Below are 14786 nucleotides of genomic sequence, written 5' to 3'. Positions count from 1 at the left end.
TGATGTAATAACAATACACTAGAATGCGGGTCAACATTAACATCTGCAGCACGCTCGCTACCATCGGCATCGGTGCAAATTGTATTGCGTAAGGTGACACTGTTTCTTCCATATCGTATCGTTCGTATGTGATTTTGGCTTTCCCTAGTTTCGAGGGAAATATTTCATTGTCTTTGAAGTGAATTTACTGTAGGTGCGTTGAGAGTAAAATTTTCAGGTCGCGTCATGGCAATACTGTCACGTCATGGCAATATCGTCACATCATATTTGCGTTACCAAAAAAATTGCAACTCAGAGATTTTTGATTTTTTTTAAATATTTACTATATTATATATATTATTTGTTATATTACTTTTAATGGTACAACCTACCTGAAATTACTAACGTTCCTTCACTACTCACTCCGTTACCCTTGAAAATTCGCCGTTTATTCAGCCTGAAATTTCGTAAAAAATCCTACATACACACTAAGTGTGCTTGTACGCAACAAATAATTGAAACGCACATTACATACATCACATAATGTGCGTACGCACTACTCTTAGCATTTTTCTTTATTTTTCTGTGTATCTAATATTGATGCAGTCGTACTGCATGATGATGCAGAGCACAGATAATATTTATAATACTATACGTTAAAATTAGAGTTGTAAATAAGAATAAAACTTTCTATTCCATGACCTTATTGATAAAAACATCAATTATCCATTTCCATTATCCAACACACACACAATACGCATACTATAAACGTAATTAAGGTGTGTTCATTCATTTATTTGTAGAGTTCTTAAAGAAACGCACTTTACACAAGTTACGAGACCTCAGCCTTAACTTTCCGCTTATGTAATGCATTTTTGCCTCAACACGACCTACTCACATCTGTTAATACACGTACGAACTTAAGCTAATGTTAATTTCTATTATGTGTTTATATTTCCTCCATAAGGAAAATATCCGGATTATAGAGCCTAAAAAGGAATTCTATTTATTATTTTGTTTGTTCAATAAATTAAATTTACACTAACTATAAATTAAAATATAGGTCCTTGTTATTACTCATACGAATACATGTCTCTATATTATTTCCTAACTGTGTATGTATGTTTGTTAGTTGAACCAAACGTGTAGTCATTTATCAAAAAAACATTTTGCCTTTTTTATTATCTGTTTCTTTACTCTGCTCCACAACCATCTTAACACTATAATTATTCCAGATTGCAATATTTCCGTAATCATGTCTTCGATTTCTCCATTTATAGTCTTGTCACATACATTTTATTTTATCGGGAAATGCGAGTTGAAATTGTGCCAATGTTCGTTTCTAATGTTATTGCATTTCATGTCCTTGCAATATATTGAATACTCTCTCAAAAACAATTTAATTCTTAACTAACAGTCCGCCCTGGCTTCGCCCGTGGTTTGTTGTGTTTACGTTTTCACTCTATTAGAACCATCCTCGTACTTCAAGGAATATTATTAAAAAAAGAATTAACGAAATCAGTTCAGCAGTTCTTGAGTTCTGCGCTTAGCAACACATTTGGCGATTCATTTTTATAATATAGAATACGTCTCTTTTAGTTTTCACCCAAATTATTATGTATTGACCGTGTAGTATAGCGGTCATATACCTTCTTAGGTAAGGCACGCGTGCTCCACATTACGATATATTATGCGGGCTCTGAGCGGTCTTCCTTCCTCTAATATTACACAATTTACTACACGCAATTAATTGCTCATACATCATACAGTTTGCATCAATAATGATTCAAGTGTACAAGAACTACTTTTTTAACAATTACTTCAAAGACATCAATAATAGCGAATTATATCGTATTATATCGTACTGTAACTTTATTATGTTAAATTCGATGGATATAATACATTTTATTATCATCTGTAAACTTTTAAATCTATATTGTATAAAGGTATTATTAATATGGAAAACATCTAAGTAATCAGATCCAGGTATTGTGTATAAATGTTAATCTCATGAGAAAGATCGAATTCTTGGAATTTATGTCGGGATGACGTTCACTGGCGGATGTGTATTCCACGTCATGTAATATGTATTTTTAACTTTGAATGTTAATAAAAACCTTTACATACGTATATATTTTATTATAACATATGGAAATACTAGATTTCCGCCCGCGGCTTCGCCCGCGTTTTCAAAGGAAAACCCGCATAGTTCCCGTTCCCGTGGGATTTCCGGGATAAAACCTATCCTATGTGTTAATCCAAGTTACCCTCTATATGTGTGCTAAATTTCATTGTAATCGGTTCAGTAGTTTTTACGTGAAAGAGTAACAAACATCCATACATCCATACATCCATACATTCATACATCCATACAAACTTTCGCCTTTATAATAGTATTAAGATATTATAAAGGTACATATTATTTAGGTACGTAGGTTACTAAGAAGGAACCTTGAAGGACCTTTCAAATATGGTCAAATATAAGATTTGGCTACCTATTTATTTTATTAACTATTAGTGTCTAAATCGTAAATATCTCCAGTAACTTCACTTGCTCAATTGTAACTATTTAAAGATGATTCGTATTCACGTAGTTATGATCAGATTTTGCATTGAGATATTAATATATAAGATTAAAATAATTATTATCGTTATCATAACTATTGCTCTACAGACAAATTTATTGATATATAAAATTTACATAATTATGTCAAGTACCACTACATTTGTCCAAAGTTCATGAAAATAAATTCAGATGTTCATTTGAGTTGTTCATAAATGTAAATGTAAGATAATATTCTATTTCGTAGTAACGTAGAGCTATGAATAAATCTAAAATTATTAATCTTTTTTTTGGGCGGTAGGCGTAAAAAAGTACACACGCGATTAATTTGCTCCATGCTATTTAATTGGTATTTAAGTTTAAAAGTTTAATAAATTATGTTTTAAATTACCTACGTACTTGCCGGATCATTCTCCTACAAAAATAACACTAAAACTACTATCCAAAATCAATTCTTCACTTTCTATTTTACCTTGTCATTCCTAACCTCACTTGACTGCACTATTTATAATCTCAAGAATGAATGACAATATGGATTTACATTCTATCAAGGAATCTATGGCACAGATGTCTGAAATGTTTAATAAAAGAATGCTGGAATTCCAAGAGGATCTCAAAAAAACTTCCACTACCACTTCATTGGCCAGTCCTCCGTCTAGGTTGGCATCTGACTTTACAGCTTTCCGATCCTTTGTTATCACCTCACTGCAATGCCTACAGACTCAGGTTGACTGTCTGTATAAGTTATGTGACAATCTGGAAATGAGAAGTAGAAGGAAAATTTTATTGCTGCATGGTGTTCCGGAAAATAAAGATGAAAATGTGACTTCTCAAACCTTGAGTATTTTGTCCACCAATTTAAAGTTACCAGATTTGTCCATCAATGGAGTGAGTCGATGTCACAGGCTAGGAAGCCCCAAGGAGAACAAGCCACGACCTATTCTCATCAAACTCCGTAACCTGTCCGACAAGGAGCACATTTGGTCATCCAAAATCAATCTGAAGGGTACGGGGATCACTCTCTCCGAATTTCTTACCAAGAGCAGGCATGAGGTTTTTATGGCTGCTCGGGAACAATTTGGCATCACTAAATGCTGGACGAGAAATGGGCATATTTTTGTCATTGGACCTGGAGGTGTTCGTCATCGGGTGGAGAACATTGCTGACTTTAAATCTATCTTGGCAGCTCAGAACGATAAACCTAATCCAGGTATCACTGCAGTATCCAATATTCCTTCCAAAGATAGCAAAATAGTATCTCGTTCAAAAAGGATTGTTAAAGGGAAGTAGTGCACAATAGTATTATGTATTCCACATCATAGGACCTTCACAACTTCAATTCTCTTCTCTGTTTTCTTAAATTGCGTAATTTTTGTTAACTTTTGGCTTGAACTTGCTTTAAACACTATTTATTTATGACCTTCATAAACTGTTGTGACGTATTTCATAGTTATGTATAACTTTTCTATTATTTTCCAATCTACCTTCTACTTTAATCTATTTTTGCTACCTCCAAGCTAAATTCTTTCACTTCTGTTGTTTACAATAAACATTTGTAATTGTCATTTGTCAAGTGTCAGTTGTCATTTGTAAACTGTATGTCAAACGTCTAATTATTCCTTGTTAGATATACTTGCCATGTGTAAATTGATTGTGATCTACTGTTTTTGTTTTAAATATTTTTTATTTATTTTTTTATTTTTGTGTTGTGATTAATATGAATTGTATATTAAATTGATGTATTGTTAAATTCCGGAGGGTACGAGGTGTTAAGTATAGTTTTTTAGTATCTGTAATATTATAATATTTGTAATTAGTATATAGTTATATATATATTTTTTATATCTTATATTTATTTATTTTTGTTTCAAATTTTATTATTATTTTTAAGTAGTTTATTTTTACTGTTATTTATTAGTACTTTTTTTTTATAATGTCTAATATTAGTTCTGAGCATTCCGAGTATCATGATTGCAGTCATTCAACGTCTTTCGATTCTTTAAACAGCGATGAGAATAGTTTTCATAGTGCTTCCTCTCCTCTTTCCCTTGTCCTCCCTACGTTGTTTAATGATGTTCCCAAAAATTTTAACGTCACTCACATCAATGCACAGAGCATTCCGGCTCACTTTCCTGATATGCTTGCATCATTCGTATCTAATAATATCCATGCTATCCTGGTGTCCGAATCATGGCTTAAGCCTTCCCTTCCATCAGCCAATTATTCCCTTCCTGGTTTCCATCTTATCCGAAATGATCGTATTGGCAGAGGTGGTGGTGGAGTTGCGATATATCTTCGTAGTTTCATCCCCTTCAAGTTGATCCGATCTTCCTCCCAACCCCCTCCTAACAATGCTACCGAACATCTCCTTATCGAAGTCCAACTACCTAACTCCAAAATTCTCCTTGGTGTATTCTATAGCCCTTCCCTAACCAATAATTACTTCTCTTCCTTTGACCTCCTCCTTGATGACCTCACTCCTGAGTATAATCATCTTATTTTTATGGGTGACTTTAATACATGCCTACTTAAAGACGACCACCGCAGTAAGAAATTATACTCTCTCCTAAATTCACACAATCTCCATATTCTACCACTTAATCCTACCCACTGCTCTCCCGGCTGCTGCCCTTCCCTCCTTGATATCATTATTACCTCCTCCCCCCTTTCCGTATCCAAGCATGGTCAGTGCTCCGCGGATGCATTTTCCTATCACGACCTCATCTACTTATCCTATAAACTCCGTCCTCCTAAATTCAAACCCACCTCTATCCTGCTGCGTAATTTTGCCGGTATGGACCACGACCAACTTCAATTGGATGCCTCCGAATGTGATTGGCAAGCAGTTTTTGATGCTGAAACAATGGACCTAAAAGTGAACATATTTAATGAAATTATGCTTGCTTTGTATGATAAGCATGCCCCTTTAAGGCCCGTGAAGAAGAAGCACACTCCTGCCCCTTGGCTTTCGCCAGAACTTAAATCTCTTCTTAGCAAAAAACATCGTGCAAAGACTAAACTGAAAACGGCCAAATCAACCGAGATGCAGGACAAATATAAAACTATCCGTAATCGTTGCAACGTATTGTGTAGGGATGCACAAAGACGCCATATTCATGAGTCGGTCGAAAACGGCGACCCTGTTAAAATATGGAAATTTTTAAAATCTCTAGGAGTTGGTAAATCTTCCCATACGTTCCCTTCTTGCAACATCAATATTGACAATTTAAATTCACACTTTGCGTCTTCATCTATTCCTAACGATACCGTAAAAAATGCCTCTACTCTCAAAAATCTCTCTACCGTTTCTACTCCTGATTTTCCTCCCTTTATTTTTAAACAAAGTTCTGTTGATGACGTTAAGAAGACAATCCTGTCCATATCGTCGAATGCCATCGGTACTGATCTTATCAGTCGTAATATGATCATTCCTATCCTTGATATCATTATTCCCATCATCACCCATATCCTAAATTTCTCAATTGTCTCCGGAACATTTCCTAGCGCCTGGAAGGACGCTCATATCATCCCTCTTCCCAAAAAATCGAATCCTTTAAGTTTATCTGATTTCCGACCCATCTCCATCTTACCCTTTCTTTCCAAAGTACTTGAGCGTCTTATCCACTCCCAGCTTAGTACCTTTCTCAACACTAATAATATCCTTAGTCCTTATCAGTCTGGTTTCCGTCCTGGTCATAGTACGACCACTGCCCTTGTCAAAGTTACTGATGACATCCGCCACGGTATGGATAACAAGCAACTCACAGTTTTAGCACTTCTGGATTTTAGCAATGCTTTTAACACTGTAAATCATAATATACTGCTTAGTTTGCTACGTCTTATTAACTTTTCATCAACAGTTCTTGACTGGTTTCGAAGTTACCTGGGCGATCGGCGGCAGCGTGTTTTGCTTGATGAAAAACATTCATCTTGGTGCGCAGTCTCCGCCGGTGTGCCACAGGGTGGCGTCTTGTCACCTCTTCTCTTTGCCATTTTCATTAATAATCTCACATCCCTATTAACTTCTCCCTACCATATGTTTGCTGACGATTTACAGATATATGTCCAGTCAACGCTTGATGACCTACCGCATGCTGTTCGCTCTATTAATAACGAACTGGCTAACATAGTTAGTTGGTGCGATCAATTCGGCCTTAAGTTGAATCCATCAAAGAGCCAGGTTATCGTTATCGGTAGTCCTTATCAACTTTCTGAGGTTGACTGGGGTATATTGCCTTCCATAAATATCCACGGCGTAATCATACCCTACAGTAAGAATGTAAAAAATCTAGGTATTCACTTGGATCAGACTTTATCTTGGTCCCATCACATTCAGGAACTTGGTCGGAAATTTTACGCTGCGTCTAGTTCTCTACGGCGTCTTCGTAACTTCCTACCCATATCGACAAAAATTATGCTAGCACAATCCCTACTCCTACCCATTATTGATTACGCTGATGCATGCTTTCCTGATTTAACAGTGGAGCAATTAGACAAACTTGAGCGTCTTCAGAATTTCGGTATCCGGTTCGTATTTGGTCTTCGCAAATACGACCACGTCTCCTCCTTTCGCAAGAAGCTCAAGTGGCTCCCAATCCGTCTTCGCCGGAATGTGCATTATTTGCAGCTACTATATCGTATCCTTTTTGACCCTAAGACCCCTTCCTATCTCAAAAATAAATTTAATTTCCTGCATTGTGAAAATTATTCTCTTCGTTCTGTGGATAGGCTTGTTCTGGGCATTCCTTTTCACCGCACACACTTCTATGGCGATTCCTTTGCGGTTACTGCCATTAAACTCTGGAATGCCTTGCCGATAAATATCAGACAAGCCCAAACGCTATCCACATTCAAAAGCCTTGTCAGGAATCATTACTTGAATCTTGCTTTTGACTCGGGATAGCATATTTAGCTCATGATCTCTGCTTCGCTGTAATTTGCCTTTTTATACATATTATATTATGTACATGTATTACGATATGTATTGTATGTATTTATTTTACTTATGGTATGTATATATAATTATAGGTATATACGTATGTATATATATATATGATATCTATTATTATATCTAGGTATTATTTATAGTATATTTATTAGTATTTTTTTTTTTTCTTCTATTAGTTTTATATTACATAATTATTGCGTTTACTTTTTACCCACCTCCTTTTTTCTATTATGTTATCCCATCTTCAGTTGGTTGCCTGGAAGAAATCACTTATAAGTGATAAGGCCGCCATCTGTGCTGTGTCTTCTTTTAGTATAAGTTTTCTTTTTGTAAGTTTTTTTGTTGGCAGTACAATAAAGTATTTAAATAAATAAATAAATAAATAAAATATATTCAAGAAAAATAATTTTCAAAAGCAATAATGCTGAAATGTTTAAAAGTAATTGCAATGAACATAAACCGTATGTAATATCTTACCTTTGACCCCAGTCTGTCATCCTGAAGGCTTTTTGTGTTATTAACCTAAAACTTAAACAAATTGCAACTATCGTGACTGCACAATATCAGATAATGAAGATTAAACCTCAATGTTAAAAGTAACAAAGACTATTTAAGATGCGTGAATTATGTGTCTTGGCAATCATTATAAACAATCATTTTATCGTCTCACACCACAATGATTAAAGCTAGCATACTTCTCATAAGCGTAGCAAGAATTAATTGACGTCATAATAATAATGTCTAAACGTTATTATTTTTTTTTTATTAATTCAAGGTGAGATTAACTATATCCAAAATCAAAAAGCTTTTAATTTTGCGTGTCACGCAAGCGAACCTCCCAATTTATATACGCATAACTACGAACATATTCAACACACAATATCAAGTACCATACAACAGATAAAATATTCGCTCATCCAACCAGGTGTTACAAGTTTTTTGTTAACCTGACTACAACATACGATGTCAGTCATGTCTACCAAAGGTCATGACTGCGGCACAGATGTTAGGAAGTAATTAGTGACCAATCAAGCTATCTCGTTGTATCGACAGTAATTGCAACTCACTTATACAAATAAAATGAATAAACAATAGAACCGGAACACGCGCAACGTGTTAAACCAGAAAATTTAATTTTAAGAACGGTGTAGTGATCTATTGTTAGAGTTGAAACTTATTATACGTTTGTAATTGACACAGCTTTTGTATTTATGCGAATTAGTACACTTTCTGCTTTATGCTTATCTCTTTATGATCAAGTAAGAATTTTCTTATTAGAATATCTTTACATACTATCTTAGACTCATTTATAACATCATTAATTGTAGGTACTATTCAAGAATACATTTTAATCCGAAATTTCTGAAAGAAATCAATACAAAGTTTTTAAACATTATTTCATACTTTATTGAACACAAATAAATATCCCAAACTATTCTTCAAACAATTACTCATACAGCTATCGAATTTAAATCCAACAAAGCAAACGAAACACCATCTCGTTCAGTTAAATTCAGTACAGCCAACAATGTGAGATGAAGTAATCGTGTTTCCCCGCGGTTGGTTGTCGCAAGCATTGCCTCACAAGAGTCACCATGCTAATTGCCACGTGTAATAGCGATCGAATCCGCAGCAGTTGGCACGTAAACAGAATTTAAAGGACGTTACGTGACACAAAGTTCACGTTACGTATTCGAAAGGGCGAATACTGGATTATTAAGGAATTACAAGTACGAGTTTCACTGAAGAAACGTTAAAAAAACACCGAGGTTTCGAATTACAGGCCTGCGTTGTGACGTAGGTATGTAGTAGAGCAGCGGGCTAAAAACTTTAATATTTTGATAGTAAAAATGAAAACATTATATTGCATTTTTATTCAAAACATTTGCTTCAACCATGTTGTAAGGCTATGATTGTGACTATTTCTATTCTGATCTGTTTAGTTCTTAGGTAACAAGAGCAGTAAAGTGACAACACATTTTGTTCAACGTGGCGAAATGTTTTCTTCAATGCGACACCTTCCTCAACGTAATTAGAGTCACCAAAATGATAAAACTCCGCACAAATTAGTAGATGAATAGATTCAATGAAATGTATGTAATAATGAAGGATGATAGTGGCGTAAAACATTGCTTAAGGCCCGCATAACATTATCTCTAACAAACGTAAAATTATGTGTACATTTTACGTAAACACAACAATAAATTATTCTATTCGTTATTGTACCTAAGAGGATATAAAAATAAATTAATAAAGGGGGTGTGGCTCAAGTAACATGTGTCATAGTTTTGGGGTTATATTATTAAGGCAAGTACGCCTACAAAATTCTTATAGTTGCATGGTATTAGTGAGATCACGCCCATCTGCTCATATTGATAGGTTTATAATATGATCGTAGACATTTAGCCTATTACAAAAACCTAAAATTATATGCATTAAACCCCTTCCAGGTATGTTTATAAAAACTTGTTTCTAATAGGATGTCCGGTGAATCCAAAATTGTATACCTATTCGCTAGATAATTTGATTCAAATATTTGCAGTATTTTCGCATTATTTAAAAACTCGATTTTGTTATTATTTCAACATCTTGCATATCAAATATCATTTCTTAATGAGATTCGATTGAAAATCAGAAAATTAAATATGAAAGATAATTATAATGTGCAGTGTGCACAATTCGATAAAAATTTACCCACGTAAATATCTTTGTCTATTCAAGTCCCAGTTCACACTCAAATATATTCATGTGATTTTATACTTTGCTCACAATGTCCATAATCAAATAACATTAATTAAAAATAACTATACTATTCATTCTTCTTATTGCAATAAAAAAAAACTGTGAGTCTAATGGTAATCAGTCTCAATTATATGGTTATCTAATCAATTTGTATAGAACATTAAAACATGTTAATATAATATGTATCTATACATATTATGTATCTATACATATTATATGTATCTTAATTCGTTTATATAAAATACGAATAAAAAATACGATATAAAAGTCTGCATCGTCAGGTTGACAAGTCCTTTTAAGGAGGTGATTTAAAAATGTTGAAGTGAATGAGATTCCTTTTAAATTCCTTCAGGTACCAAATACCAGCGTAGTATCAATCAGGATGTTTAAAATAAAGGTCGTCTGGTGTCCGCCTCGTGAGGTCATCTTCACGTGACTGGCCAATCGCTGTACGCCTTTTTTGTTCTAATTTTAAAACAATCAGACCAACGATTATCAAAAATGTATTTGGCGCGCTTGACAAAAAAGGATTTATAACTTGTTTTTGATACCCATAGACAATAGTGTTCCGTAGTTTATGGATAGTTATTTATGATATTTTTAAATTATAAACTTCCGACAATCAAAAGCAATTAAGCCTTATTTAATAAATTTTATTGATATAGTATCTTTATATTAATAAGTGTGAAAATGTTTGAAGCCTACAAAAGCTACCCACACTCTACCATACTTCTAACCTACAGATTATACAAATAACAAATAAAAGTTAAGTAATTAAAGTGAATACGTGAAAACAATCTATTCAAGCAAGACAGTATTTTCGCAATTTTAACAGAGTCATTGTTAGCATCCTAGTGCAACCAAACGAAACTAAGTATTTCGCAGAAGATGAAATCTCTTTGTGTTTCAATTCTTTGTATTGGTAAAGTCTGTTTTAATTGAATATGAAAGTATGGTATAAATATAAAGGTTAAAGCAGTAGAACAAAGTGCATTCATGACATACCAATAATCACTAGATTATAAAATACAGATCACAGACACGTTTATTTGTATTTGGTCTCTCCGCTTATTTCCTCTGATCATTTGTTATAATTAATTGTTATTTTGGATCATTCTAAATCTAAATTTGTATCTAATTTTATCGACTATCTGAAATATAAAAATTATAGATCGTTCCTTTAAAATCTTTAATATGCGTTGGTTAATGAATAAGTTTAAAAAAATACATTCAAAACTTGCTCTTTCCAAAAAAGCTCATAATGAACAGGCAATTTATAAGTATTAACTAAAGCCTGAATCGCTAAGAACAGAAAAATTAAGATTAGTGTATACGTATTAAATAAATAAAAGAATTTCAACTTTTTTTATCTACTTCTTTTCTAATGCATTAACCTTGTCCAAAATAGGATCAACTAAGCATTGATAAGTGCTATTCTAAATTCAATCACGTATCGATTAGCAAAGAGACTTTCGCGCCACAAAATAAGGCCGTACATCAAATTCTTATGCAATTTTTAACATTGAATGAATCACTTTGACCGTGATATACTCACAATAAAACAAAACAAGTGAACCGAAAATGGCAATAATGTGCATAACATAATAAAAAGATTGTTGCGAATCTATATTTAGAAAACTTGGAAATGTCGTGATTTGATATGATGCAATATTACCTACCTAATATCTAATCGTAATTCTTCGATCTATTTGAAACCAAAATTTGTCATTCAAAGGGTTATTGGTATTAACATTGAATGTCAGTTTACATGTAACTCATGTTACTGACCACTGCCGGCTCGTTTCAAGGTTTTCACGATTTCTATATTAAGCTTGATACATAAACTTGATACTTCAAAGAACACAGATTCTAGCAACGTTGTGTCAACGAACTTTTTTCGAATCTAACACTTTTTGAAATATTATGCACAATTTTATAATACATGAAGAAGAATATCCATTAATATTTATTAAAATGTTGCAAAGAAACAGACCGATATGTTTTATGCAGTCTATTGATAATGCAACTTTTATTATAAAGTCTAATTTTGTTGCCAAAAACTGATCGAACGAGTAGAGACCAATAAAATAAGACAAAGTCCAACCAACACCCGGATTCCAATAAGGCGCTGACCGACGGCTAGTGTAATTAAATTCTTACAAATTTAATCAACCTCAAACTTAACATTGAACGTGATTGAACTTTTCCGTCACTAACTTTTATTGGCGTTCTTAAAGCCGGCTACGCACATACCTGCACCAGGGGCAATATTGGAATTGCACTCTTAATTGGCTCCTTAATTGTGATGTGTATAGGCAAGCAGGGGCAACTTACAGAACAGCTGTAAAGCTGTAAGCGACAAGTGTGTAACGGAGATAGTTCCAATATTGCCCCTGCGGCAGGTACGTGAGTAGCCGGCTTTATAAATACCACAAGTAGGGCGGAATTACATAACCTGTCATTAATGACAAATGGGTGTAATGAGCAATGTCATTGACATGTATAGAAAGTTAGATGTATCTCATAACAACCGGTACCTTAAAGATCACTGATAAAAACGAAAGCTATTTGCGGTCATGTGTGCGTACCTGAGGAAACCTTAGAGCATTTCCTGTGTTACTGTAGTACTAATACTTCCGTTTTATAGAATATATGTGTTGATATAAATATACATTTATGTTTAGATTTAGATGGATTCTTGTAATGATGGGAAATAGACCGCATAAACGTCGTTATTTTTCGATATTACCAAGCGTCAACACGCTTGTAATTTTAATCTGACCGCAATGACTTACAATGATTAATGATACTCAGTGGCTATTTATAAACGGTTTATAGCGCCTTACAGACAGAATAATCTCCAAATAACTTTATAGTTTTATTCGGTAGCATGATATATTTTTTTTAAGCTCATACAAAAGGTCGTTATATACTTCCTTAAGAAATAAGATTCAAATATAATTCTATAATCGAAATCATAACCTATGATGTATTGTAATAAATATTGTAATTATTATTGTTGATCAAGGGGCAAACCTTTTTAATTATTCTTACAAATAGTTTGCTACGAAATTCGAAAGTAAAATTTTGTCTGCAGTTCTCGTATGTTAGGTAGTTTTAAATGAATGACTATATGGCTCTACAAAAAAACCATCGACGGCCTTAACTTAATCGATGTATCAATAACCGCCGGTAAAAGCGTCAACTTCTGTGGCATTTCTGTCACTTCCTGGGTAAGACCAGTCACGTGGTTTAAAGGTGATCAGTCTTGTAGAGCGAAGTGTAGCCATAGTTTATTAGCCTCTTGCGCCACCGTTACCAATTATGATTGAAATACGTTGTTCTTTTCTTATTGCTCGTCGTTTATTTTAATGTCGGACATTTCTTTCAATATACAGCGGGCATTAGGTATACAGACCAATTATATGCTTTTGTTTTTTTCTTAATCAAAATTAAATGCCATTTATTGGACAATGGTTTTCAAAAAAAAACATTGATACAGAAACAATGTTAAATAGTGCAGAACTAAATATTTAAGTATAAATTACAGCGAATATAGTATAATTGTATATTTCACTTAGTTTTTTCCTGTCATTAAACCACTTCATTGACTTTGAACTAGGAAATTCTATAGCGAGGTTTGCGCGGTCGCGTTCTTTTCCTTCAAAGGTCGTTAGTCTAAATTGCAATGTTGCATTCATTTAAAAGTAACTAAATATAATTCATAATATGGTTGCATTAGGTGCTCAAATTTAGTAACTATTGAGACATAGGTTTTTAATATTTTGGCTTTTGTTTAACTAGTTTTATTAAATTCTGTATTATATCAGTAAATTTTTAATTTTTCTGTATTATATTGTTATATCAGTAAATTACATTTGTAAAACAGCGTCAAAAATTTCTTATAAGATTTTTCCGAACTTTTATTTATATCCAATTATGTATAACGTGTATTCATTATTCACATTTGTTTGTTCCAGGCTAAGCCAGGGTTTCCTGCTATTAGCGCTGCTATTCGTAACACTAGCGGACGGTAAAATCGAAGAGAGCAATGCTCAGACAGTCCCGAGCGACCTGCGGAGGGCCGTCAGTGAGGCGATGGCCCTCGAGAGGAGGTTCATACAGAACGGGAATGCACCGTATGTATAGATTTTATTAACTTTTTCTATATTAAAAGATTTGTATAGTAAATATATTTCGCCGTCATTTACAATTTACATTATACAACTTGACGAGTTGTCCTATAGTCCATTCAATCAAATAGCAGATTCAACCAGATGACTACGACATAAATGTTGTGTTTGAGCTTGATATATTTATCTGAAGTGAATACAAAATTGACTCTGTGATATGTGATATATGTGAATAGCAGGGTGATTAGTTGACATTTGGGATCATAAGAGCAATGTGGTTGTGTTATACCTAGCATAATATAGTGGCCAACCATTAATTAGCCTGTGTTTAATCCTACACAATTTTAGTAATAATTAATCTGTTTTCTAACATGATAATATAAACAAGGCATACGTATGGATAGATCTAATGTATTTATTA

The 14786-nt window shown here is 33.6% G+C and overlaps 1 protein-coding gene and 1 long non-coding RNA gene across 2 annotated transcripts in view; one reads left to right on the top strand and one right to left on the bottom strand.

The window, feature by feature from the left end:
- Positions 1–14786, top strand: part of LOC149906578 (uncharacterized) — a 64518-nt gene that overhangs the window by 26038 nt on the left and 23694 nt on the right. Inside the window, exon 2 of the mRNA XM_090104706.1 lies at positions 14213–14371. Coding sequence (XP_089960832.1) covers positions 14213–14371 — 159 coding nt within the window. The remainder of the gene's footprint in view (positions 1–14212; positions 14372–14786) is intronic.
- LOC149906579 (uncharacterized) lies at positions 2818–4208 on the bottom strand. Its single transcript, XR_016457010.1, has 2 exons — positions 3379–4208; positions 2818–3298 (listed from the first exon to the last, which is right to left on the bottom strand). It is a non-coding gene; the product is annotated as an uncharacterized LOC149906579 (long non-coding RNA).

This window comes from Colias eurytheme, chromosome 8 (genome assembly GCF_061535395.1).
Source record: "Colias eurytheme isolate Ceu_HAF_F1 chromosome 8, ilColEury1 Martin Lab GWU primary, whole genome shotgun sequence".
NCBI lineage: Eukaryota > Metazoa > Arthropoda > Insecta > Lepidoptera > Pieridae > Colias > Colias eurytheme.
Note: the sequence above shows the minus strand (reverse complement) of the source record. Positions and strands in the feature narration are given on the sequence as shown.